The sequence below is a fragment of the Chaetodon auriga genome, chromosome 22 (assembly GCF_051107435.1).
Source record: "Chaetodon auriga isolate fChaAug3 chromosome 22, fChaAug3.hap1, whole genome shotgun sequence".
Classification (NCBI taxonomy): Eukaryota; Metazoa; Chordata; class Actinopteri; order Chaetodontiformes; family Chaetodontidae; genus Chaetodon; species Chaetodon auriga.
In genome coordinates, this window is record NC_135095.1 from 14,585,318 (window position 1) to 14,611,290 (window position 25,973).

Here is a 25,973-nt window from a genome sequence, read left to right on the forward strand (position 1 = left end):
CCAGCCAATCATACGCTACCGTCTTCGGGTTCACCGAAGTAGCCAATCATGTTTCCCTTTCTTCGACATGGCGTCATCACTTTTTTTCCCTTGACTTGTAAACACGTGCATAAAGTGGAGCGTGCGTTTCCGTCGGTGACGGAGAAAAAAAGCAGCTAAATTAGTTTTCTGTAAGTAACCGCTTACTGTTTACACGTGGAATAGCGCTAACAGTCTGGATTAGTTAAGCATGTTGAATTTGCTAGCTTTGACGTGTGCTAGCTAGCAAACTGTTTACTTAGCTTGGTATAAATTAGCCATGAAGCTAACTGCTGCAATAGCCGTAGCTTGCTAATATCTTGAGTAAAACGAACAGCTATCGTGTGTAACGTCAACTTTATATTCTGGTTGGTGTGTGGACAAATACGGCTTTCGTTTTATCAACAGGGAGCAGGTCTGTGAACGGAAACATGTTGGAAAATGCGAGAACTTATGACCCCTTTAAATTTATTAAAGGCCAAATGCAGATTTTACCGAAGCCCATTTTGTTTAATAATGTCTGTTATTCTTGTAAAGAAGGCTGGCTCTTTTTGGTCCTTTAGGAGCATCATTTTGAGTGTGTCAAGAGAGAAAGCAAAATGAGGGAATGTCGAATAGAGTTTAGAGAAAGCTGTCCTGAAGATGAAATGTTATGGAAGCTCACGTATCCCAGAGGAACTTTATGTGATTAATAGAAAAAAAATCATCAATTGTGGGTCTTTAGAGAGCTGCTTACCAAGCAGGAATGTGAAAGCCAGTTAGTTTGACTGGCGTGTTTTTGTTTTTCCAGGTCGTCCTTAAAATGGCAAAAAGCCTCCGGAGCAAATGGAAGAGGAAGATGCGTGCAGAGAAGAGGAAGAAAAATGCTCCCAAGGAGCTGGCCCGTCTGAAACAGGCTCTGAGTCTGGATAAGAAAGGAGAAGTTGTCATGACAGACATGCAGGAGATCGCCACTGTGGTGCCAGCAGACAAGATCAAGAAGCAGGCGGATGTGGTGATGGGAGAGGTGGAGGGTGACGGTGAGTACAACATGGTTTTATTACCAAGTGTCTGTATTTGAAGCTCATTTAAACTGGTTTCTGTTGATCTTTCAGGCACATAATGCTAGATTGGGCTGATGTTTAGTATTCTCACTTACACACTAATTATATACAACATAGCTGTGATTTGACTAAGTTATATAACCATTTTGCTTTAGGGAAACATGTTTGTTTGTCAGTTTTCTTATTTCTCAATCTTTGCCTTTTCTTTTACAGATGGGAAGATGGAGATGGACAGCAAGCGCAACAAGAAAACTCTGTTGAATGAAAATGGTCAGTACCCCGTGTGGATGAGTCAACGACAGGCCAAGAAACTGAAAGGCAAACGGACGGCAAAGAAAAGTCAACCAGGGAAGGGAAAGAAGAAGGGCATCGCCTGGTGAGCCGGAGGAACGACTTTCTTTGCCTTAAAGACTTTTGACGCAGAAACACGGGATCGTTTCACGTGTTCTTTTACACACGATCACGGTGGAAGTTCTGTTATTGAATCTCATTCTCTTCAGTGGATTCCACGTTTCACGGTGGTGCCACAGAGCCTGTTCATGTGAAGCAATTCACTGCAGGGAAATGTTTGTTCTTATGTAACAGCAGCGTCATTCCCATGTTAGGACAAGCTTAAAGACAGTAAGGCTTGTGCAAAATATGTTTGCCTTTAGCTTGTCTCAGTACATCACAGTATTGCAGGTGACTGTCATATTCTCTGCAGTTTAAATCTCTAAATGAACTGTAATATTTGACCGGTGTTGCTGCATATACCATGATGTAAGATGTATGCAAATCATAAATGAGTCGACTGTGCTGTATATAAAACAACTCTCAACTCAACAACTCTCATGAATTGACCCCCCCCCCCCCCATTTTTAATATGATCCTGTGATCACATTATGATACAATCACAGTGAAAGATGATGAATAATAACAGGTGTAATATTACTGTGAGTTGACACTGATGTGAAACGGACAAATTAAATTTACAAAGAAGCTGGCATGTTTATTGACTCCAATCACTTTGTTGCAGATACAAGATGTCACGTCTTGTCATGATTGTGGGTTTGGTGTTCATACTACCCTCAGATGATCATTGCCACAGACCCGAAGCCAGATATTACACAGTAAAAATATAGAAATCAGCTGATCAGAAGCCATTTTTGCTCAAATTTTCTGTGATTATATTTTCTATAAATACATAATTTTCTTCTGTTGAACGGCATAAGAAACCTGACACTGTGCAAAAGTGAAGCTCGTGCAGAAGCTCCCCGCGTGCAGCTCACTGCATCAGCTGAACATAAGAGGCCGGGAACAGACCGATGCGGCCGTGACAATGTCCCTTCCACCAGCCCTCGTCAATCATCTCTATGTTGGTGATGATGTCGTCCGGGTTGAAGGAGATCTCATCGTCAGCCTCTGTGTGGAGAAGGAGACGAAAGGGTTTGTCCTCACAAACGCTAGAGGTGATGAACAAATGTCAAAAAACAAACAAAGAGTGTCGCACCTCCTTCGTAGTCATAAATTGCTACTGCCCTCTGGCCACACGTCAGGTCTTCGTAGTCGTTGTCCACACCTGGTAAAGAAAACAGAGAAATGAATGAGGATTTCATATGTGAAAGGTTTGACATTTAACTGACGGCAGACAGACCTGTCGGCACAGGAGGAGGCGGCTCAGCAAGTTCCTCGTAGTCTCCATCGTCTTCCACGTTGTCCACGTCTGCCGACCTGACAGGCAGTGGGGGGGCATCGGGATCGAGGAAATCGTCCGAGCGTGGAGGCAAAGCCGGAGGCTCTTCGTACTCTGGTTCCTCCTGTAGACATCACAAAATATCTTAAATTTCATGATCTCAGAAATGACCTAAGAAGACCTCGACACCTCGCCCCAGTTTGTGCCTCTCATGTGCCATTAGAGTGAAGAATCTGTCTTTCCTGAGCTGTTTTCCAGAAATTCTCAAAGGCTCTTCTAAACATCTGCATGAAAAAATATTCTGTCTGCTGTACAGAAAAAAAAGATGTTTAACCTGTGTCCTGAGTTGTCTCCTTTTTTCCTAATTCAGTGTCCAAAAACCATTAAAAACAACACGTCCTGCTGCCAGACAAACTCATTAGAGCACCAAACGTGGATTAATCCACATCTGAAAATAGTCCCTCGCAGATGCTCTATTTTCTCCTGTTTTAGGAAGTTACTTTTTCTAAAGAATGAAACGCTCCTCAGCACGTTATTCTTATTATTGTTTCTATGTTTTTAGTTACTGACTGAACGTGATGGGATTTGTTGACAGTAACAAAAATCTAGAATATCAGCCTTGTCCTTTAAACACATGACTGAATTCTTCTATTGTTTATTAAATCTGGTTTTTGTTTGAATCGGCGTGTCTTACCTCTGGCTGTGGCTCTGGTTCTGGTTCTGGTGTTTCTTGTATATCTGGCCTGTGCTGGGGGATTTCTGGCAGCGGCATGTCGTACTCTGGAGCCACATCTGGAACAGGTGGTGGAATTTCCTCCTCTCTGCTCTTCTCCTCCTACAGGAAGCACAAACCCATCACTGCATGTACTGACCATTTGTTAAATTTGGCCTCCTTTCATGTTGCCGGTGCGGCGCATGTGCTGACCTCCTGTCGGCGTTTGGCGAGCTCACGCTCTCTGCTCTCTCTGGCTTGTCTCCTGGCTTTCTCTTCTTCTGCTTTCTTCCTGTTCTCCTCATCCGAAGCCTTGGCCATGTTCTCAAAACGCGCCTTCAGCTTTCCTGCGCCTGCACTTGCTGCGTAACACAGAGAATGAATATGAGCACAGTGCATGAGCAACGACCTCTGGCCTGTTTGAATGTGGGAACCCCTCAGCTCCAGCAGTGTTCATTGTTCACCACGAAAGATGGCACAGCTGATTATGTTGAGTGAAAAATTGAACTTACAGGCCTCTAATGGTTGTGTCTTTTCATATGCAGAGGTTGGAGAGTCCATGTCTGAGAAGCCAGCTGCACTCTAGAAGAGGAAGATTATCGTTCAGCCTTTTCAATATGTCAGTACTGACTCATGGTGGAATGATTAGTTAATTAGTCAAGTGGGAGATGATCAAAATGAGCCATTCTGATAATCAGTCAGACATTTTGTTGGTTCTGAGGGTGGGCTCTGGCTGCCAGAGCAGGGCATGTGTGGGCCATCATGTAGCTTTGTCTCAGCTAACTGTTAAACCACAGCGAGCCCTAAGATGGTCCAATGTCGGGCAAAACACTGGTAATACACAACTTTACTCATATGTAGCTTTGACGATAATGTAAATCAACGTTCATGGCAGAAGGCATGGTGTTACAGGGGTTTTCTACCATTTCGTTCCATTTTACAGACTTTAACTGGAAACGATGAATCAGAGGAATAAGCTGTAGATTAATTAGATGAAGATAATGAAGAGTTGCTGCTCTCATACTGACCTTATCCATGCGGTCTGTCTGGACTCCATAACGACCTCCAAAACCAGCTGAGTAATCTGAAAAGATGAATCCAATCAGTTTCACGCACTGTGAGTCCTCTGCTGTTTTAAAATGCACACGTGAGCATCTTCTCACCTTTTTGTGACTCGTGTTTCTCCGTCTCGCTCTTGTAATCGTAGCCCAAAGCAGCTTTATCTACTTTCTCCTTCTCAACACCAAACTTCCCTCCAAATCCCTTTGAGTAATCTGAATGTGAAATGAATATGAGTGCAGAACAGAGCAGTCGGGCGAAAAGGCGCCAAAGCTGACCAAAGCTACAGCTGTAACTTACCTTTCTGTGACTGGTGCTTCTCTGTTTCGCCTTTATAGTCGTACCCCAGAGCAGCTTTGTCCACCTTCTCCTTCTCCACCCCGTACTTCCCTCCAAATCCCTTCGAGTAGTCTTTTAGAAATAAGTTGCAAACGCAAAATAAAGCAAATCTCAAGCAAATGGTGTCAAAAGTGTCAACTGCTGCAACTTAAACTCACCTTTTTGTGACTGGTGCTTGTCTGTCTGGCCTTTATAGTCGTACCCCAAGGCCGCCTTGTCCACTTTTTCCTTCTCCACTCCGTACTTTCCTCCAAATCCCTTTGAGTAATCTAAAAACATACAAGTTGTAATTCTGGACGAGTTAGGTAGCAACTTCCAAAAGGAACACATGGTCCTGTAAGTGAGATGGACTCTTTGAAGCTGAACAGATGATTTACCTTTCTGAGACGCATGTTGCTCCACCTCTCCTTTGTATTCGAAGCCCATGGCAGACTGCACAGACACAGCAATCGCATTTAAGGTTCATATATTGCTCTAAAGATCCCACAAATGTTTTAAGACTCTTTGGTGTTCAGGTCTCCACTGTGCCCTTAACCTCCCTTAACCTGTCAGATTTGTTTTAGTCTTATATATATATATATATAATGATAATCTAAGAACAAGTGTTCTTCACAGAAATGCATGAAATGTGAGATACAGGTCTACTGTATCGGGGTCAAACATCCAAGGTGAAGGAGTGATAATCGAAACAGCTCTTTCAAAGGAGGTCGACTCTTCTCACCTTATCAACGCGATCTTTCTGAACACCAAACTTTCCTCCGAACCCTTGTGCTGCATCTTTCTGGGAAGAGTGCTGCTCAACTTGTGCCACGTAGTCGTGCCCCAAAGCCGCCTGGACAGTTGACAACAAATCACCAATCAGGCTGCAGATGGGAGGAGCTTATCAACGTATTTTCAGCATCAAAAAGAAGAATTCGTCAACCTTGTCCATCCGGTCCTTCTCCACTCCAAACTTCCCTCCATATCCGTATGACGCTTTGGGCGTGTGGTCCTTCTGCTTCACCTGCTCGTGCTCCACAGCCACCTTGTTTCTGAGCTCTGCAATACTGGCAGGTCATGCAGGGTCAAACACACCGACACGATCACGCTCATATCTGTCACTGGAAGCTTGGACTATTTATCAGTAAGACCTCACACACAGACATTTAAACTATAAAAAAGGATCCAGACACAAACCCTCAGAGATTAAATTAAAGACAATGTTAAGTTCTTAATACATTTTTTTTTCATTTACTCCAAAGTGTCCACCAAAGACTTCAATAACTATGTAAAAACATAAATGAAGTGTCCTGCTGGAGGAGGATAAACACCAGCTGAAGGGAGATTGTGACAGATTAAAAAGGAGAACCTAAATCTGTCTACAATCTCTAGTCCTATTCTTACATTCTGCACAACTGTAAAAAAGCCTTTTAAATCTCGCTGTCAAAGTGCCATCATCATATATTATCCATATTAGGAAAGACTTGCTGCCTGACAGCTTGTGGCCTGCTCTCACTTCCTCTTCCTGTTGCTACACAGCACCCACACTCTGACCTGCATTTCTGCACATCGTCTAAAGAGTCGCTCAAATGCAGACACGGAGTGGCTCGTCTCTTACCTGATGTGCTCCTTACGACCAGAGCCATCGATGGTCTTTGCTCCCCACCTCTGCTCCTGCTCGGACACGTCATTCTGAAACACAACGTCAATAAGGTTTGACCGAGCAGCGTTTGCACCAACGCACACATCATCCCCTACAGTGACACACACTCCAGGAAGTACGCAGTACCTCAAAGTCAGGATCTGTCTCCCAGTCGTCCTGCTCTGCAGCCACCTTCATGCTCACATTGTGGCCCACGACTGACTTCCACATCTGGGGAAGTAAAATACTGTGAGCCACACTGAAGACAGTACAAAACACTCATGTGTTCACAGTCTGACATATTCACAACAGTTATTGACACGTCCACGATGACTAAAATAAACTGATGTACAGCCACAAGCAGTGACCACCATTTGCCGAAGTCACAAAAAGGAAGTTATTTTCATGAACATGAGGCTTCATTTCCCCATAATGAAACACAGTCCAAGACCTAAACAGTAAAACACGTAAGAATCAGTTAATAAGAGCTAAATATTTAAGGGAAGTACTCCATGTTAAAATCCACTGTAACACTGAAATTCACACTATTTATCCCTTTAAGTAAACATAAAATCTATTCTCTGCATTCACCTGATGCATGCTAGCTTACTAACGGTCACTATATAAGTTTTACTACAGTTTTATTATATGTTACTGTCATGAGTGGTAGCTGTAGGCAAGTAATAGTAGTTGCAGTACAAGACATAATATTGGCCATGCAAGTACACATTAGCCCAACCTATCCTCAGGTGTTTTTAAGCAAAATGTCTTTTTTTTTTTTTTTTTTCTTTTTTGTTAATGTAATTGCTAGTTAATATAACCGTTAGCATATACTGTGCTAACGGTTATATTAGCTTAGACTAGCTCTGACTACATGTACTTCCTTAATATTAGTTTAAAGGTAATTAAAATAAAAGCACACACATACAGGTCAGTTAGTGAGTTAGTTGGATTAAAAAAAATTAAACAACATTTACCTTTTACTTGTAAGGGCGATATATCCGTGTTTAAGTGGAGTTTACACCGACTTTGTTGAAGGTCTTCAGGCAAGTTGTGTCAGCTTGATGGGCGACACGTGAACGCGCAGCCAGCGCACGCGAACGCGCGTTGAAGTAAATAGTAATATAAATGTCGTCCATGTTTCATTCTTTAATTAATTCATGACATTTAAAAGGCTTTGTTATTGCTGTGATATAAACGGATAAATTAAAGGACTTTTGAAAAGAAATTAAAAGTGCAGAAATGCCGCATTCAAGTGCTCAAGGAAATCCGACGATGGATGATCAGAAGTGATGATGGGAGTGCATGAGGTGTTTTAGGATGCATGAGCTGCTCGACTATTTCAGACCACAAGCAGTTAAACACGAGTGCACAGACGACAACGGGCTATCAACCACAGTTCCTCACTTTTAAAAGTATTTTATCCGCGGAACTTGGATGCAGAACAGATTAATAGTGATTTTGGCCGGCTGTAGTGTAGTTAGGACACTTGGGGGCAGACTCACACAGCTGAAACACGAGCTCCTGCAGAGACGATCAAAACCTGGGAAAGATCAGGATCACTCAGGGTTCAAAACGTGTGTCTGTTTGGCTGAAGAAAAGCCTTTAAAATGTAGCTCTGCTGCCAAGGTTCAAACCTGTCAAATCATTTGGAACAATAAAGTTCAATATTCAAAACTATCAAAGTTACCTTAAAACCTTATTCTGTTGGATTCAGGCACATTACTGATATGAAACATATGTGACGACCAAGAGTCAAAAATGTCATCTGAAACGGCAAATCACTGATTGAGAACCCATTTATTCTTAGTTCAGAAATAATAAGAGAAAAGTCAGCCCAAATGAAAAGTAAAAACTCATAATGTAAGTCAAAAAAAAAGCCCAATGTCTCACAAATGAGCAAATAATGAATTAAGATCGGTCCCTGATCTAAACCACCAACACTTTTTTATTACACTTCAGTTTTCTATACAGCCCTTTTCAACAGTTATTTACATTTAAGTATATTTCAGTGGGAGTAAGATGTGAAGAAGAAGAAGAAGAATGTGAAAAGAAGATGAGTACAGAGGCTTCATCTCTCCAACAGTGAGCGATTAAATAAACACGAATCAAGAAGATAACAATAAATTATGCTACATCAGAGTAGTCTGTGATGGGACGGGTATGATTAGAAAACACAGCAGTCTTTCTCCTCTGGAATGGATCCACATGGGGTAAAACATTGCACCTGAACGGCAACTTAATCTGCCATAAAAACTACAGTTAAAATCTAAAAGTGTGCAACAGAAGCATGGACAGGGGATCTTTTTGGATATGCAATCAGGAAAACCCTCATCCAGCTGACGTACATAACACATATGTACAAATATCAATATAATGTTCTTTTTTAAAAAATGTGATTTATCTAAGGGGAAAATAAAACGGAAAAGGAAAACACACAGTAGGAATGTGTACGAATGGAAATTGCACTGTGCTCCATTTTTTTTTTTTTTGTGCATGAAACGAGAGGACGAGGAAGAGACTGGACTTCAACAGCACGTCCTGAACCTCAAGCCATCTTAAAACAAAATGTCATCATTTTAGGAAATATGATCATTCGCGTTCTGGAGAGAGTCACCATCAGCTGATAAGACCGTGCTCATATCTGTCCGTCAAACGGAAGGCTACAGCAAGCAGGCGGTTAGCATAGCACAGTGAGTGGAAACAGAGAAACTAGCCTGGCCAGTTAGCTTAGCTTCACAGGTCACAGAATACTGTGTCACATTGCTGGCAAATAACCTCCGTAAAAGGGCCACTTATTGTTTTTTATTGAGATTCTTCAACGAATCAATCAAACCACATGTTGATTAGTGAGCTTTAAAGTTGCATTTGTGTGGATTTAATTGCCTTTGAGGAGCCAGGCTTCGCGTTTCTAGATGCTAAACTAACCGTCTGCTGGCTGTGGCGCCATATTTCACGGTCATATGTGAGCGAATCAGTCTCATCCAAACCAGCGCAGTCCCCAGCTGCTCTAACGCAAAGCTACCCTTTTATATCCGAATCTAAAGGCACGTGAAGAACACCATCTGCCCAATGCCTGATTATGAATAAACTCGGTCTCTCTAAAAAACAAATGTATAAAGAAGGATTAAACCATGTCCCTTTATGTCCTCTGCTTGGTTTTAAAACACTTACCCTCAAAGCCATACAAGTTAAAATCAATGACAGCAGCTCCCTGTATAAATCCACACACTTTGACTGAAAGATTAAGTCCTGTAAAGTGCAACGTTTGTGTGTAGATACAATTTATTACATGTGACTAGAGCTGCAGAGCTATCATAACTGCGTACATTTGCGTATCTTCAGTATTCAACTCTACTGCATTAGTGTTATTAAAAAAAAGTATTTCCCCAAAGCCCGCTTGTTTTTCATTCCTTTAAGGGCCAAATGATAATAATAATACCATGTTGCAGCCCTACATGTAACAGTGTGAAACGTACTGATGGCTTGGGTTAGGCCTGCGTCACGTTCTCCTTTTCTTTGCCCTCCTCTCTCTACCTCTATCTCTAGTCTGTCAGGTTTGTTAAAGGGAGCTGGTTTCAGAGGTATCCGCCCAGACACAGCAGCAGCAGGACATGCACAGTGAGCAGATAGAGACTGAACAGCAGAGGGGTTCGCTGACGGGAGCAGAAGGCCACTCGGAGCATCCGCATCAAACCCGGGCCACTTCTCCGGGTCTGCGTGAGAGAGGAGACAAGGTTACAGGAAGCGTTCGGCCCATAAGTCTCTGTTACCGCCGTTATTAAGATGACAAATGAGGTGGTGCAGCACATTAGCGGAGCCTTACTCGAGTGACAGCTCCTTCCGGCGGCTCGATGAAAACAGCCGTCTCTGAGTGATCCTCTTCTTGTGCAGAGTGCCATTTAGCCTGGCTGTGACTAATAATGATAATAATAAAAACAGATGTTAGCTGTCACACTTTGTGGATTGAGCACATTTATCAGAGCAAACAGAGCTCGCATGCGCTTTGAAACACTCACATAATGGAAGAGCAACGTGACACAACATGGAATATAAACTAACGCTGTAGGCTTGTCGTGCACAGTGTTTGTTTTAGAGCTGAAACAATTGATTAATTGACTAACTGATCGACGGCTAATTAGCTGGCAACTATTTTGACAACTATTTCCTTGCATGAGATTAATGAACCTCTTTCATACCGTTTGAGTCGATCCTGTGTGGCCATGAGCTGCTCCTCGGCAGCCACCCTCTGCTGCACCTCTTCCTCCAGCCTGATGAGGAAGACTAAATTAGCATCCCCATGTCTCATCGTGCCACTTTTAACAGTATTTCTGACACTGTCCTGTACCTTCTCTGTAGCTCTTTGACCTCAGCTATGTAGGCGTGGCTGTCTAGCTGGCTGCTTCGCTCCTGTGGGGCTCCAGGAGCGCTGTCCACCTCCTCTGAGCCCTGCGAGAACGCAACGACATTGTAATCACATTACATGCAGCATCCTTATCCTATTTCATCTTGTTGATTTTATAGTTTATATTATGCCTTCTGGAGGGCCAATAAACATCCTGAACAGCTTTGGATCGCAGTAAAATATTTGTAACACCACTCCAGGTCCAATTATTTATTCCCAGCGTGGAAGATGTGGGACTAAAAGGAAATCCCTCTTACCCATGACAAGGGCTCACGAGTAAATTTTCGGTCATTTTAAGGGAAACAAGCCAAAAAAGTTGAGAACCACTGACTTTAAGCATGTGATTCAGCCATATCCACAGAATCTACTCTTAACAATCAGAAAAACAAGCAAATATTCAGAGTCTTACCTCTCTCTGATAGTGTTCCTGCTGCAGTTTGGGCTTATGAGCGCGGGCTTCCTCCAGCATGGCGGTGAGTTGCCGCAGTTGTTGGTCCCTGTCTGAGAGCGTGGCGAGGGTCTGCTGCTTCAACTGCTCTGCTTGAGCCATCCAGTCCATACGCTCCAGTCTGCCAAACACAAGACGCACGAATTTCACACTGAATAAAAGGCTTTTTTTTGTGTCATTTCGCTTTGTTGAAACCGTGACTACGATGACAAAACCCTGGCTCTGTGCCTCACCTGAGAGTTTCTATTTCCTGCTTCCCCATTTCCACCACATTCTCCTGCTGCATTATGACGCCCAGCATGTCTTCGTTCTTCTTTCTCTCCTCAAACAGCTCCTGGCTGACTTTAATCAGTTCTCCTGCTCCCAGTCGAGCCAGCTCTGACTTCTGCTTCTTGAGCTCAGTCGTTTGTGTTTGAAGCTGCTCCAGCTACATACGAAGAGAAGGAAAGGAAAAAATATGCTGAAATGCTGTAGATGTCAATGGAAATCCATAAAGAAATACAACCGCTCACATAAGTCTTGATATTTTTTGCCAGGAGAGTTGGAATATCTGTGTTTTCATGACTAAAATATTTACATTTCTTGTCAGACGTGTTACTCACCAGTCTCTCCCGGTCATTCTGCAGGGCTTGCAGTGCGTTCTTCAGCCCCCACACTTCTCCAGTGGAGCCTCCGGGGCTGCTGGGTGCTGCGTGGCCGCCCGCCACGCTCATCTCTTCCAGCTTCCGGCTCAGTTCCTGGGCCTTGTTTACGGCCTGGTCCCTGCTGTCCTGCAGGGAGGCCATGGCTTTTGCGAATGACTGGTTCTCTGCTTTCAGCTTCGTCGTCACTTCCTTCTCCTCCAGCAGCTTCTGTTCCACAGCCAGCAAGTCTCCGGCCAGCTCCGCCACCCTCTCCTGAGCGCTCTCCGACTCCGTCCGCATCACGCCTCCCTCCCATCGCAGCTCAGCTAGCTCTTTGCCCTTGCTCTCCTGCTCTTGTCTCTCCTTCAGCAGGCTCTCCTCCAACGCCTCCACTTGTTCCCTTGCTGCTTGCAGCTGCTCCCTCAGGTTCTCAGCTTCTGCGCCAGGAGCATCAATCACCTGCGATGTTGTCGTAAACTCAACAGCTTGGCTAAGAGTCTCCCTTTCCACTCTTCCTGCTTCTACTTCTGCCTCTCTGGCACTGCTAACACTCTTTAACTGACTCTCCAATTCCTCACGCTCCCTTTCCAGGGAGGCAATACGCTCTCGCTGAGCTGCCAGAAGCTGTTTGTGTTGGGAGTCCTTCATGCTCAGGACTTGGTTAAGTTCATCGCGATAGCCGTGAAGCTGAGCGGACAGCTTGGCTTTTTCGGCATACAGGTCGTCCCTCTGGACCAGCAGAGAGCGCAGCTCTTCCTTCAGGCTGTTGTTCTCACCTGCTGCCTCTTGGATCAGGCCGTCCTTCTCCATCATCACCTGGGGCATGATACAAATATTATATTGGGTACTCAAACAAGCTCTACAAGTACTGAAAGAATCAGTTTTTTTGTGTGTGTTACCTGCAGGTGTTTCTCCTCCAGCTGTTTGTACATGTTGAGGACTCTGTCTCTGTCATCCTGCAAGGAGCCCATGGCCTTCATGAAAGAGTCCAGTCTGGCTTTCCTGTTGTTGCTGTCTTCCTCTGCCTTTCGCAGTTTTTCTTCCAGGTCCCGCAGCTCCCCTCGTCTCTGCTCCAGCTCCTCCTCAGCTCCTTGTGCCCTGCTGTCTGCCTCCTTTCTAGCCTCCTCTGCAGCCTGGGAAATAAAACACACATGAATGCTGTGAAACTTGTTTCGAATATCTAATGTCCAATTGATTTTTGAGTAAACATCAGTGAACACTACACAGTACAGTATGTTCTGTAGATGAGAACATGCTAATACCTCAGCAACAGCTTGCTCCTTCTCCCCCAGCATTTCCACTTCTCTCCTTTCCTTCTCATTTAACTCAGTCTGCAGACTCTCTGTTAAGGTCTTAGAGGAGCGCAGGTCTGTCTCTAGTTGCTCCACATTCAAACACAGCCGCCTCTCTTCCGCCTCCCTCTCCCTCAGCTCTGTCCTGGCCTGCTCGACTTCACCCTGCAGCCGACCTACTGCCTCCTCCAGAGCCCTGGTCCTCTGGTGGAGGCTCTCCACCTCCTTTTGCAGGGCGTGGGCTTGGTTTTGTGCAGACTGCAGCTCAGTTGTAGTTTGCTGAACTTTGCTCTTCTCCTCCTCAAGGGCAGCTTGGCTCTCTGTGACTTTCTTTTCCTCCTCTTCCAGCCTCTGCTGCAAATCTTTATCTGCTTTCTCTAGTCTGAAATTAAAAAAAATCTTATGAGTTTTGAACTAAAAAGCTGAACACAATCAATCCACAGAATCAGGGAAATAGGACAAATACAGAGAGGTTTTTACCTGTCCACTGAAAGCCGAAGTTCCTCTTTGAGGGCAGATTCTCTCTGAAGCTGTTCTGCCAGTTCCTTGGCCCGTGTTTCAGCCTCCCGGACTTCAGCCTCTTTACCCCGCAGAGCATCATTAAAGCGAGTCTCCCACTGTCGGGCCTCGTCCAAAACTCTGTCCCGGTCGTCTTGCAGTGAGGACATGCAGCGAGAGAAGGCAGCTAACCTGGCCAGAGACTCGTCCAGACGGGCTTGCATCTCCTGGGCCCGTCTCTCGGCTCCTTCTGCGATTTCTCTGACTTCTAGAGCGGCTTCCTCTTCCTTTTCCCTTTCACTGTACGCTTCTTCCAGTCTCAGCTCCATCTCCTTCAGCTCGGCTCCCAGCCTGAATCTCACAGAATCGAGGGTTTGCTCTGCCTCAGCTTTCAACAAGGCCTCTTTCTGCTGGGCATTCTGTTCAAGGGCCGTTTTCTCGGCTAGAGCCTCGCTCGCCTGCTTCTGTGCCTCGCCCAGCTGGGATCTGCAGCTCGCCAACTCCGCCTCAGTCTTTTTCAGGTCTTCTAGGGTTTTGGAAGTCTCCAGCTGGGATTGTTCTAGTTTGCTGTGGAGCTCATTGCGGCCAAGCTGCAGCGCCTTAGCTTCTCTGCCCAGTTCACTGATCCTCTCCTGGTACTGGATGCTGTCCTTCTGCAGCTGACGGACCTCCAGCTGCTTCTCCCTCAGCAGTTCTTCCAGCTGACGTGCTCTGCTCTGACTGCCTTCCTTGACCCGCTGAGCAGACCTCAGCTGCTGCTCCAGCTCCCTCTGCTTACCAGACTCAGCTTCGGCCTCGGCTCTCTCTCTCTGGGCTTGCCTCATGTCCTCCTCCAGCCTGGCTGCCCGGTCGCTCTCACTCTGAGCCTCGGCCTCGAGTTCGGCCCGCTCCCTCTCCAACCTCTCCACCTCCCGCTGCAGCTCAGTGAGGTGCTCCCGGTTGTCTGCTGCCTCTTGCTGGTAGCCGGCGATGCTCCCGTTGAGCTGAGCCAACTGGTTCATGAGACGCTCCTCCAGGTTATCCTTCTCAGTTTCAAGGCTTCTGAGGAGCTCTTTGACCTGGGCTTCCCTCTTTGAACCCTCTTCCATCAGGCTCTTTTCTCTCGCTTTGCTTTCTTGGAGGCACTTCTCTAGAGAGGCCATGAGACTCTCCTTCTCTTTGCTCTCCTGAAGATCTCGCTCAAGCGAGGCCAGCTGAGCTTTGAGTTCCGCCTTCTGTTCTTGCAGCAGCTCCCTCTCTGCACGGACAGCTGCCTCCATCTCCCTCATCTTGTCCTCCAGTAAAAGTTGAACACTTTCAGACATAGCTGCTTGTTCTTTTTCCTCAGTTGGTTGTGAATGTGTGTCTGGTGCGTGCACTGCGGCTATTTGCTCAGCTGGTGTCTCCTCTGAGGTTAAGGGTTTTTCTTTGTCTTCACGCTGACTCTCAACAGGCTCTGCTTTGGTCATGAGTATGTCTGACTGCTTGGCCATGACAACCTCCTCTACAACAGCTGCAGAGCCAAGCAGAGGGGCCTGAACTACGCTGATCTCTTTCTCTCCTGTTTGGGCAATTTGTTCCCTCAACTCTTCAACCTGCTGCCCTAAAGAGTCTCTTTCTGCCACTGTAGCCTCCAGCTTAGCTTTCAAAGCCCCCATCTCATCTTGCAGTCTTTGGACCTCAGCTTTGGAAGCTTTACCCTCATGTTTTATTCCAGTCTTTTCCTGCATCTCTCTGAGTCTCTCATTCTCCTCTTCTAAATCCAGTATTTTCTGCTGCTTTGTTTTGGCAAACTTTCTCATTTTGTCTTTCACTGAATCCACCTCTTTCTGTGCCTCTCCTGCCTGTCTTTCAGCTTCTTGCCTGGCAGCCTCATGTGTCCTCACCCTGGTTGCGAGCTCTTGTCTCTCCTGCCTGGCAGCTTCCAGGACTCGCCTCACTCGCTCTGCCTCATCGCTCACATTCTCATACGACTTGAGCAGAGTCTCGTACTCGTCCTTCATGCCTTGAACCTTTTCCTCCCATTCTCTGCATGTTCTAGCTGCCTCTTCTTTCGCCAACTCCACTTCTCTCTTACAGGCATCCTTCTCATTCAGTACGCCTTCCATGGCTAGTTTGAGGCTCTCACAGGATGATCCTAGACTTTGGTTTTCCAGTAAGGTGCGGTCAACCTCATCAATCAGTCTGAGTTTTTCCGCTCGCAGCTTCTCCAGCTCATCTTCCGCTGACTCTATTTTCTGCTGGAGTTCAGCTACGAGCTTCTCAGTTGCAGCCAGTTGTTCCTTCTGGGTTTTGTTTTCTTTCAGGGCCTCTTTGCGGGAGATCAGAGCAGCCTGAAGCTTCCGCTGAAGCTGCTGGATCTTTGCCTCGCTGTCTTTTTCTTCCTCTTGCTTCTGTGGAACCTCAACCTCTAACCTTTGGGTTTTTTCTTGCTCAGCCTTCAGTTCTTCCTGTAAAGATGTTATTTGCTGATCCTTCTCAGATACTGTATCCTGCATTGAGTGTATGAGAGTGTTCTGCTCAATAAGCTGCTGACTTAACTCCATGATTTCGTGGTTCTTATTGCCGAGGAAGTGCTTGAAGTCTTCCACTTCAGCCTGAAGAGTTGCTATGGAGGATGCAGAATCTGAAGAAGCTAGTTTGGCTGCAGCTTCCATCTCTGCTTTCAGGCTTTCAGCATAAGACTCCGCTTGGCAATGCTTTTCTCTTAGATCATTAATTTCCTCTGACAGTGCATCAAGCTGACTTTCCTTTTCCCGCAGTGCTTGTTGTTCTTTGCCCAATTCCAATAATTCAGCCTCCTTCAGTGTCAAACTGGCGTGGGTTTCCTGCAGCTGCTTCTCCAGCTCTGTGTTTGCCATCCGCAGAGTCTGGATCTCTCCTCTGAGAGCTTCCAGAGATTCCTCCATCTGCGCAGACAGGACGTCAGACTGCCCTGCAGGGTGCTGATCGCTGGATTGTGGCTGTGATGAATACGTCTCAGATGAGGCAAAGTCCACCCAATCCTCCTGCACCCAATCACCTGCTGCTTGCTTTTCCGAACTTTCAACCTGCTGCTTGGTCTCTGGGTGAGGTACACCTTCTCTTCCAGCAGTCACTTTTTCTTCTAACTCTCTCAGTTTAGTCAGGAGAACGTCTTTCTCGCCGCTCTGCAGCTCAAAACGTTCCATCAGCTCATTGTACTCTTCTTTCTGCTGCTTCAGCTGCTCACGGTGGTGCCTGTCCTTCTCTTTTGCTTTGCGGATGGTGTCCTTGCGGGATTCCTGAGCCTCCTGAACTTTTTTCTGAAGGGTTTCACACTCTGCTTCAAGAGAGGTCACCTGGGATTGTAACTCGGATGTTTCAGAAGAAACGTCAGCCTGCTGAGAGTTTTCAGCTTCTTCACTTAGCTTTTTATTCAGAGCAAGCGTCTCAGTGAGAGCTTGATCCTGCTGGCTAATTTTCTGCTCAAGAGTCGCAACTACTTCTTCTTTGGATCTTAAAGCTTGCTCGAGCTCGATGAGTTTAGCCTCCATTTCCTGAATCTCACGTCCTCTCGATTGTTCTTCCTCTGGAATGTTTGCAGAAGTTTCTCCCTTTGCTGTTTCATCTTGCTCTTTCCATTTCTTTGCTTCTACCTCAAAATCAGCAACCTTCTTCATGAGCTCTTTGCGCTGCACAAGTGCAGCCTGCAACTTCTTCTTTGTGTTTGTCAGTTGGGTTTCCAGCACTTTTTTCTCATTTCGCACACTTGCGAGTTCATCATCTACATGAGCAGATGAGTCTTCACCACTTACTTTCTGTTCCTCATCTCTGACTTTCTCCAGTTCCACTATCTGCTCCTTTAGTTTACTGACTTCACCATCTATCTGGAACTTCTCTTCTTCTGCTTGGAGGAGTTTAGCAGTCATACTATCATTGAGCTCCATCACCTCTTGTTCTTTTTGGCTGAGACGGAGCTGGAGTTCGCTGATCTCAGAGTCCTTCTGTGACAGAGTATCATTGTTAAGCTCTGATGTCTGAGAGTACTCCAACATGCTGCTTTCCATATCTTGTAGCCTCCTTTCAAGCTGAGAGGAGAGGAGCTCTCTGTCCTCCAGCTGAACACTCAGCATCCTGACCTGACCCTCCTGCTCAGCGAAGGCTTGGCGGGCCATTTCCAGATCGGTCTGCAGGGCCTGGATCTTCTCCTCTTTGACTTTACTTTCAGTGTTTAAAATGTCTATCTGTTCTTCTAGAAGCTGCATTTCAACCCCATGTTTCTCAACCACAGAGCTGTTTTGCTGAGAAAGCTTGTCCAACTCCTCTCTGGCTGACTGAAGTTCCTCTACCCAACTATTGGCCTGGGACTCAGCCACTTCTTTGGCAGCAGTAAGGGACTGTGTGTCTTCTTCCAGGCTCTTGATTTTCTCCTGTGACTCTGCTGCTGCCTCTCTGAGTCTCTGAAGCTCAGCCAAAAGCTCACTGTACCTCTTCTGAAGCTCCTCAGCTAAGGCCTGAGCGAAGACCTGTCCAGAGGCTACGTTACCATCTGTGGTGGAAGAACTCTGCTGAGTTAGATTAACTTGGACTGTCTCTCGGATGATGACCGAAGAGGACTCGACTTGAACTGTGGAGGTTTCCTGCTCCATGCTTGTCGCCTCCCACGACTGCAGCTGCAGCTGACCAAAATCTTGCAGGATGGATGGCCACTCCTGACCTCCATCTTGATTGACAGCTTCCAGGAGGGTCCAGCTGCTGTGGGCCACCTCTGAATCACTACTGGCGACCATCTCATCTGAGGAGGTCCCTTTGGATTCCTCTGGGGATTCAGACTGGTGTCCTACAAGCTCTGGGCTACTCTCATTGTCAGCAGAGATGGAAAGGACTGAGGTGTCCTCAGCAACTAAGGTGGTTTCCTCCTCTTGTGTATCCTCCATTAAGTCAGGAAGAGCTGCAGAACTGTCATTAGGGGAAACACTGGCATCCTGACTTTGATCTAGAGTGTGATCGTAGTTTTCAGACGATGCAGCCCCACTGGAGCCGTGCTCTTTAGCCAGTCTGAGGGACTCCTGCAGGGCAACCAGCTCATTGTCTTTTTCTAATAGCTGCTGCTCCAGTTCCAGTATGCGTGCTGTGGAAGTCAACAAAGCAGGAAATAATTAGAAAAACATCCATACATTTTTAACAATAACTTAACATAAGAAGAAAATAAGTCATCAGATGAAAGCATCTTGTCTAAGAACAAATACAATAGAGGGTGTGTTCTGCCAGGATACATTACAGTTCAAAGTTCACTCTGAAAGCCTGTCATGTTAAAAATTAATACTTCACAAGGTAAAATAAATCATTTTATTACCTTGGTCAGTCTAGTGTACGAGATCTGCATATGGTGGAGCAAAATTACTTTTACTGCATGTGTGAGCATGCTGGTCTTGATCATTATATTTGATTCTGGGCCCAGATAATGCATGAACTTCATTTTAGGATTCAGTTTTTGTACCTTCTTTAGCTTCAGATGAATCCTGTGCTGCTGGTTCAATCACATCATCTCTTTCAGACATCTGAAACAGACAGAAATAAAAAATGAGAACTGGAGGGATTGAAACTTTTTTGATCTTATGATTAATCATACACTGGAGAAAAAGGGGGGGCAACACTTTTAGAAGCTCTATACGGCCTCTATTATTGCTCCTACGCTTTAAATCTATATCAGCTACGTGGCTGCAGTGATAGGTAAAGGTCAGGTAGGACGGTCAGTCATAACAGCGGATCAGCGCAGAGGGGATTAGACACACATCCACACACTGAGTTGAAGCATTGCAGTGTATTAAGTACCGTCTATGACCCTGCTTCTGTCCTGTCTGAGACTGACTTACTTCACCTGGCCAGACACCAGTTATGTCTTTGGACCAGGTGTAGAGGATGAGACCAGTTTGACTACCCTGCACTCTGAAAAACAGCTGACTCTGCAAACTTTATTTTAATGAAAGCAGAAAAGCACACATGACACGGTTGTCTGACTTTGTAGATTGAACTGCTTTAACTTCTTATACCTCAGCTTATACTAAGCTTCCACATCTTCCACTTCAACACCTTTCTAATCGCATAAACAGAGACACAGCATAACAGAAACTCATTACAAAGGCATCAAGAAACTTTGAAGTTAAAGCTCTGCAGGGACGATAACGCTTGCAGAGTATCTCGGAGCTTATTTAAGATTGCCTTTTGAAGTTCACATCTCAAGTAAAACAAGCTGCTGACAACTGGTGTCGAGCAGGTAATGATCCCGAAAACAACCCTGTGTTTAAGACCCTGTTCACACTGCGACTGGAATGTGATCACATCAGTTAAACCACATTTCAGGCTGTGATCGAATTTCAGCCAGGTGAGAATTCAATCCATACAGCACGGCCACATTCCTACCTGACTCTGCCTCTGCTTGCCAGATTAAGCTGCCTTAAGTACAACTAGAGGCTAGAAGTCTTCCCTTCACCTTGGATGCACCACAGTCCTGCCTAACTAATTGCCTCGGCCATGGAGGTCGTGTTTTTGGTTCGGTTTGTTTGTCTGTCTGCCAGCAGGATTACAGAAAAACAACTCATCTGAGAAGAATCTATTACATTTTGGAGTGGATCTGAATCACTGGGAAATCATACATCTTAAAATCCCGTAGATGGTCCCGTAGATAGTCCCCATCCACGGGTACCAGTGATCCTATACATGTACCTGCTCAAACTTCATACAGAGAGCAGTTGTTATGGAGCACTCAGGGACGGTGGTTTCATGGTAAAACCGGTAGAATTGCCATCACCACAACTGTAACAACGCTTTTTTCTCCAACTAAGGTGTGGCTATCGAAATGTATATTAAGTATGTGAAATACTTCCAGGTTAGAAGTACCTCTCAAATGCACAGCTGAGACAGTGAGGCTTCAGCTCAGCACATACTCTGACATAATTCTGATAGTTTTGGAAATGCATTCAGACATAGTGGTTGTGCTTGTGGATGTGCATATCATAGAATAGTGGAGTATTGGCCTTGGCGGAGGTCTGCGCTCTCCGAGTCCCCTTCGAGTTGACATATTGAGATCCAGTCCAGGCAGAATCAAGATAATGAGAACGTATTTTAAAGCCAGGTGTAAATACAAAAGCCTGTGGATCGGATGCCATTATCCAGAAAACGTATCCAGATGCAGATCACGTGTTAATACTAGATGTAAATGTGTTTGTAGCACTGACCGTTACAATTCGCTGCTCCAGCTCTTGTATCTTGGCAGCAGTTTCCTCCTGCTCTGTGGTTTTTCTGCCTAGTTGTTCTGAAAACCAGAGATTTAAAATATCAGCGCCGAACAATAAACAACTTGAGATGAAAAACTGAATTCCAGAAACAGATACGATCAGATAGATTCTCTTACCCTGAAGGGTTTCCATGGTGTGGGTGAGCTCGGCACAGTGCTCCTCTCTCTCGCTGCGTTCATCTTTCAGCCTTCTCAGCTGTGCCTCAACAGACTGCACAGTGTCCAGGAACAGGGAAAGGTCAGCGGGGAAGGGGAGCTCCTCTGCTGCTGGCTCATCTTCACAAGCCAGAGAGCGTAGATGTCTCCAAATTTCAGCCAAGATCTCACCTTTCCTCTGGGCGTCTTCACGCTCCCGCTCTAGTTTTTCCACCTCTGACTTCTCCCTCTCTGAGGTGTCCCGGCTGGCATGGTCGACCGCCTCTCTCATAGATGCGATCTCGCTTTCAAGCCGAACTATTTCCGCCCTGTCTCTCTCTGAAGCGTCGTGGCTCGCTTGGACGGCTGCATGCTCAGCATCTTTCATCAGAGCCAGTTCTCTCTCCAGTCTGGCAACTTCCATCTTCTCCTTCTCCAGAGCCTCCTGACTAACAAGCTCTGCCTCTCTCAGGGAGGCCAGCTCGCTCTCCTGCTTTGCCACTTCCGTGCTCTCTCTTTCCAAAGTCTCCATGCTGGTTCGGAGGGCTGCGAGTTCTGCATCGGCCCTGCCGGTCTGCTCGGCCCACCGCTGCCTCTCCTCCTCCCTCTGCTTCATGGCCTCGGCCAGCTCCTGCTCCATCTGCCGGAACTGAGCAGTCAAGATCTGAGAATGAAACAGAGAGGAGGAGGAATAAAGTGGGTGTGTGTCATGTGGCTCAGCCAAACTCTGCATAATAATGCCGTGCCATCGAGATATAGGGTGTGTCTGTTTGTCTTATCATCGAGCAGGAGCAGTGTAAATTTAAATTGAAGCATCTATAAATATCTGCCAATGTGTGGCACAGTCTCTGAAACAACATTCTTTCAACACAATGACAGCCAGAACAACCGGATCCGTACCTGTTTTTGATGGTCCGCACTGCTCACTTCCTGCTGCAGCATTTCCAGCACTTTGGACCGAGAGTTTAAGGCCTCTTCAAGCTCTTCACAACGCCTCTGTGCTGCATGCAGGGCCTAAGAGAAAAAAAGAGACCAAATGATTGTATAAAGGGTGAATGTAGCTTTGAAGTTCAGCCACCATCTGCTCTTCCACTAGTGTATAAATGGAAGCATTTTTATGTTTATTCATCCTGGGATGAACTACGGCAAACTCCCGTTATTGGCCAGTTCTCAAACTTTAATTACAGACTGGGCACTTCCTGTTTTTAGCTCAAGATACTTTCAAAATAAAGTGCTTACAGTTCATGGATTATGTTTGGACCTGGCCTTTTTTTCCTGCTGAAAGGCTTTTTGTGGAGTTTTTTCTTATCCGATTTAAGGGTCTAAGGATGTTGCAAAGATTGTAAAGTCCTCTGAGACACATCTGCAATTTTGACCTATACAGATAAAGAGTCAGTTATTTTTATATCCACTGGATCTCGTACCTGCTGAAGCTCGCCGTCATTCTGAGACTGTGCTGTGACCCTCAGCAGCTCTTCTTCATGTTTCTGGATCTGTTCCTGGAAGCGAACGTCCTTCTCGCAGACCACAGCCTGCAGTTTCCTCAACTGAAAACAGAAACACCACAGATCATTCAGAGAGAGCTTTCTCACGTAATTTAAAATCACGAATTAAAGACACAACTACGTCACCTGTTCAACATGGGCAGATTCCTTTTGTTGAAGCAGCTGTTCGGCGGTCTGGAGTCGCTCCTGAAGCTCTCTGCTGTTGGCCTCCTCCTCGCTCAGCTTGTTCTTCAGTTCTTGGAGCTCCTCCTCGACTGCAGCACCAGCTCCTGTAAACGAGCTGTCTGGACTCTGCTGTAGACAAAACAGATGAAGTCAGATAAAAAAACGAAGTGCTTGAGGTTTATTGTGAATTTGTGGTTGACTAATGGAATATTTTAGTCAGTAAAAGGGAATTTGAAGTTGATTTGCAGGAATCCTACAAGCACAACAAAGACTGTTTGGCCTGATTCAGACTTACTGGAGCTCCTCCTTGTCCCTTGAGATCAGATATCTGTTTGTTGAGTGAAGCCATCTTGGCTTTTGCCTGCAGTTTGAGTTTGGTGAAGCGAGCCTCAGCTTCCTCTTTCTCATTCTGTGCAGGTGCAGCAAAAACAAACAAAAGAATTGGTGCTCAGCCATAAAACACTTTGACATAAAGAATATAGTGACTTTTGGAGTCTTGAACAAACAGATGCACACACACACGCAGGTTATTTACCTTAAACTGTGCATCTTTGTTAGCCAGCTCAGCGTCCTTCTGGATGAGCTGGGTGTCTTTGTCTCGAATGAGCTCCTTCAGCTGGACCACCAGCTGTTCCAGGTGAGCCAGCCTCTCCATGGCCTCCTCAGATGACTCCGACTCCACTGGAGCGTGGCCCTCATCGGCAGGGAGCTCAGGCACCAGCATGCCCTGTTCCAGGAAACAGATAAGCTCAGTTTATCTGTCACAGTCCAACTCAGTGTCATTAGAGTCATTTTCATTTCCTGTAGTGTCAAAAGATTTATGCTAATGTGATATTTTGAGTCAGCGAACTTGGATTTCATATCATATATCTTGTATTACATACACATACACATTATTCAGAAGTTGGGGACACATAACTCTTCATTATGACTCGTTGTAATGTATGTGTTGCTCTCTCACCTGTGGGTCTCCATCTGGGCCCTCCTCTCCAGAGAGCTCCTGGAGGACTGTGGCCAGACGGCTGAACATAAAGCTGGCACTGTGAGGGGGGAAATGTCAGAGCTTTAAGGCTTCAGCGCAAACTACCACTGATAATGGCTGACATATAAATCATTTCTTTGCTGCACCTGCGCAAGTCATTTTCTGCTGGCAGTGGATAAAATGGTGGAAATGTGATTTGTCAAACTCTTTATGCTTTTGACACTTGTTCCGACATCCTCCATCAATGTTAAGCCACAGTATTGTTTCATATGCAAGCATAAATGTTAATTCTATTTCTGGTAGTTGAATGCAGCCTTCACTTAAACCTGTCGTATAGCGTAGGATAGGTGCACTTGCCGTGTTACTATGATTTTGCCAAGAACAGCTTGAAGTGCTGCATGATGCTGATGCAGAATGACTTGTCCTCTGAAGGTGTGAATAAACACATAGTCCCAAGCGTATCTACTGTATTTCACTTTGTATGCGCACAGAGTCTGCAGGCAGCATCACGACACATTACACTACAGCTATACTAGAGGGAGATTAATCAGTATCTGGGATTTTGAGGCGATCGGCATCGGTAAGTGCCTGCACTCACAAGACTGATTAAACAAAACAATGTCTGCAGACACAGCAGAGACAATGCAAATATATTTCTGTGTTCAACAATGACAAAAAATGACATTAATATTACATGTTGGCCATTCAAAAAGCCATATTTGTCAACCACTAGCTGAAAATTGAGATATGTCTTATTGTGAACAAATATGACACCTCTTCCAAGAGATTAAATTCTAGTAGTAGTCTATTATCTCAGTAAGTTGTTATATGTGTATATTACAGGATGTAGGATATTTGGGGCTTTTTAAGAATTAGACAGATGTGTACACCATAATCATAATATTAAACTTTCAGAACTGTGCTTATACAGAAACATGTAGTCTATAATGTCTCACTGCCTCTGCAACACATTGGCAGACTCTCCCAACCTGTTTGCTCCGAGCTGGACCGGACAGAGCCGACTTTCCCCGAACCCACCCGACGCTCCACTGCGGCTGCGTCACTCTTTTGTGAACAGCAAAGATTATAGCTAGCTAACACGAATGTGGACAGCAAACTTTCCAAGCGGCTGGACAGCGTTGTTTTCCAAAAGCAGTAGACATATTTGAAGATTAAGAAACGGTGGCGTGAGCAGGACACTCCGTGAAAACATCCGGCGCTTACTCTTACTGTAGTTTCTACGATACAGTAAGTTAGCTAATGCTATTTAGCTAGCTAACGCTGATTACTCGTAAATAACGACTGCTTCTTTTAAACCTGTTTCGCTGAGTTTTTGGACTTGATGCATGACAGCTCAGTAATGCAGCACAATAACTGGTGTATTTTTTAAAAGAAAGGACCTTAGACTCACCCGTGCGAGCACTTTCCAGGTAAATGTATCTGCTTTTTTTGTGATATTTCCTCGGAAGGATCTCAGAGCATAGCCACATCACCAAACATTCCCGGAAACAAAACTTCCTCCTCTCTGATTGGACAGCCGAGAACTGCGTATGTAAGGGACTGTCTGCAAGTTTCCAGGCGTCTACTCCTTTGTAGGGATTATCTTCATAAACATATATAGTTTTAAAGACGAAAAATGAGCACTTAAGACGAGAAAAATCACAATTTGATTTTTACACCTGGAACCGTACAGAAGAAAGTATAATGATGGCAGTACATGAGCAGAGAGTCAACCTGATCCTCAACCAAGGCAGGCAGCTGGGGAGAAGTCTGATGCTGCTGGCCCACTACACCACAGTGTTTGTGGCCTTCGTGGGACGCACCGTGCAGTGGATGGTGGACGCAGTGAAGTGGACCAGCCTGTTTGCACGCTACACAGTGTCAGTGTTTGACTCCATCTACAGACATCTGTACTGGGGGAGGAGGAAAGGTGTCGCTGGTGGTGCCAGGGAGATCTGCTCGAGCTCTGACATGGAACCACAGTGACTTCGTTTGTTATAACTTTGTCTCACTGTGCTGCCTGGACAGGAAGCCAAATCAAGACAACAACCACAAACACTGCAGCTGGAACTGAAGAAATCAACCTCTGGGAATATGAAGCTGGATGAAGAATGACAATGAGGCCTTATGAAGTCAGAGAAATTATAGCTTTTTACTTTTTTAAGCTCTTAAAACATGGTCATACAAGTGTTATATTTGTATGTGTGATTACATAATGT

General features: G+C 45.4%; 3 protein-coding genes across 5 annotated transcripts; 1 reads left to right on the forward strand and 2 right to left on the reverse strand.

Annotated features, from left to right (window-relative positions):
- The first annotated feature begins 80 nt into the window (after positions 1 to 80).
- llph (LLP homolog, long-term synaptic facilitation factor) lies at positions 81 to 2,043 on the forward strand. The gene is made up of 3 exons (XM_076722572.1): positions 81 to 170; positions 809 to 1,037; positions 1,275 to 2,043. Exons 2-3 carry the CDS (start codon positions 821 to 823, stop codon positions 1,439 to 1,441), a joined length of 384 nt encoding a protein of 127 aa, XP_076578687.1. The 5' UTR covers positions 81 to 170; positions 809 to 820; the 3' UTR covers positions 1,442 to 2,043.
- hcls1 (hematopoietic cell-specific Lyn substrate 1) lies at positions 2,032 to 7,549 on the reverse strand. 2 transcript variants are annotated; one of them, XM_076722571.1, is made up of 16 exons: positions 7,442 to 7,549; positions 6,612 to 6,695; positions 6,441 to 6,514; positions 5,766 to 5,889; positions 5,565 to 5,675; positions 5,221 to 5,275; positions 5,002 to 5,112; positions 4,805 to 4,915; positions 4,609 to 4,719; positions 4,474 to 4,529; positions 3,958 to 4,027; positions 3,659 to 3,807; positions 3,428 to 3,568; positions 2,695 to 2,857; positions 2,551 to 2,619; positions 2,032 to 2,462 (listed from the first exon to the last, which is right to left on the reverse strand). In XM_076722571.1, the coding sequence occupies exons 2-16, from the start codon at positions 6,693 to 6,695 to the stop codon at positions 2,326 to 2,328; spliced, it is 1,566 nt and encodes a 521-aa protein (XP_076578686.1). In that variant the 5' UTR covers positions 7,442 to 7,549; the 3' UTR covers positions 2,032 to 2,325. The 2 variants fall into 2 exon arrangements, with proteins under 2 accessions (XP_076578686.1, XP_076578684.1); XM_076722569.1 differs by having other exon boundaries at positions 2,196 to 2,462; positions 5,002 to 5,275; positions 7,442 to 7,538.
- A 696-nt stretch (positions 7,550 to 8,245) lies between these two features.
- golgb1 (golgin B1) lies at positions 8,246 to 25,269 on the reverse strand. 2 transcript variants are annotated; one of them, XM_076722567.1, is made up of 20 exons: positions 25,166 to 25,269; positions 23,734 to 23,812; positions 23,308 to 23,499; positions 23,068 to 23,181; positions 22,734 to 22,901; positions 22,527 to 22,649; positions 22,003 to 22,116; positions 21,085 to 21,766; positions 20,909 to 20,985; positions 19,171 to 19,231; positions 13,713 to 18,801; positions 13,203 to 13,614; positions 12,840 to 13,073; positions 11,920 to 12,756; positions 11,551 to 11,744; positions 11,279 to 11,438; positions 10,813 to 10,913; positions 10,664 to 10,735; positions 10,291 to 10,381; positions 8,246 to 10,180 (listed from the first exon to the last, which is right to left on the reverse strand). In XM_076722567.1, exons 2-20 carry the CDS (start codon positions 23,800 to 23,802, stop codon positions 10,043 to 10,045), a joined length of 8,928 nt encoding a protein of 2,975 aa, XP_076578682.1. In that variant the 5' UTR covers positions 23,803 to 23,812; positions 25,166 to 25,269; the 3' UTR covers positions 8,246 to 10,042. The 2 variants fall into 2 exon arrangements, with proteins under 2 accessions (XP_076578682.1, XP_076578683.1); XM_076722568.1 differs by having other exon boundaries at positions 22,734 to 22,898; positions 25,166 to 25,256.
- Positions 25,270 to 25,973: the final 704 nt, after the last annotated feature.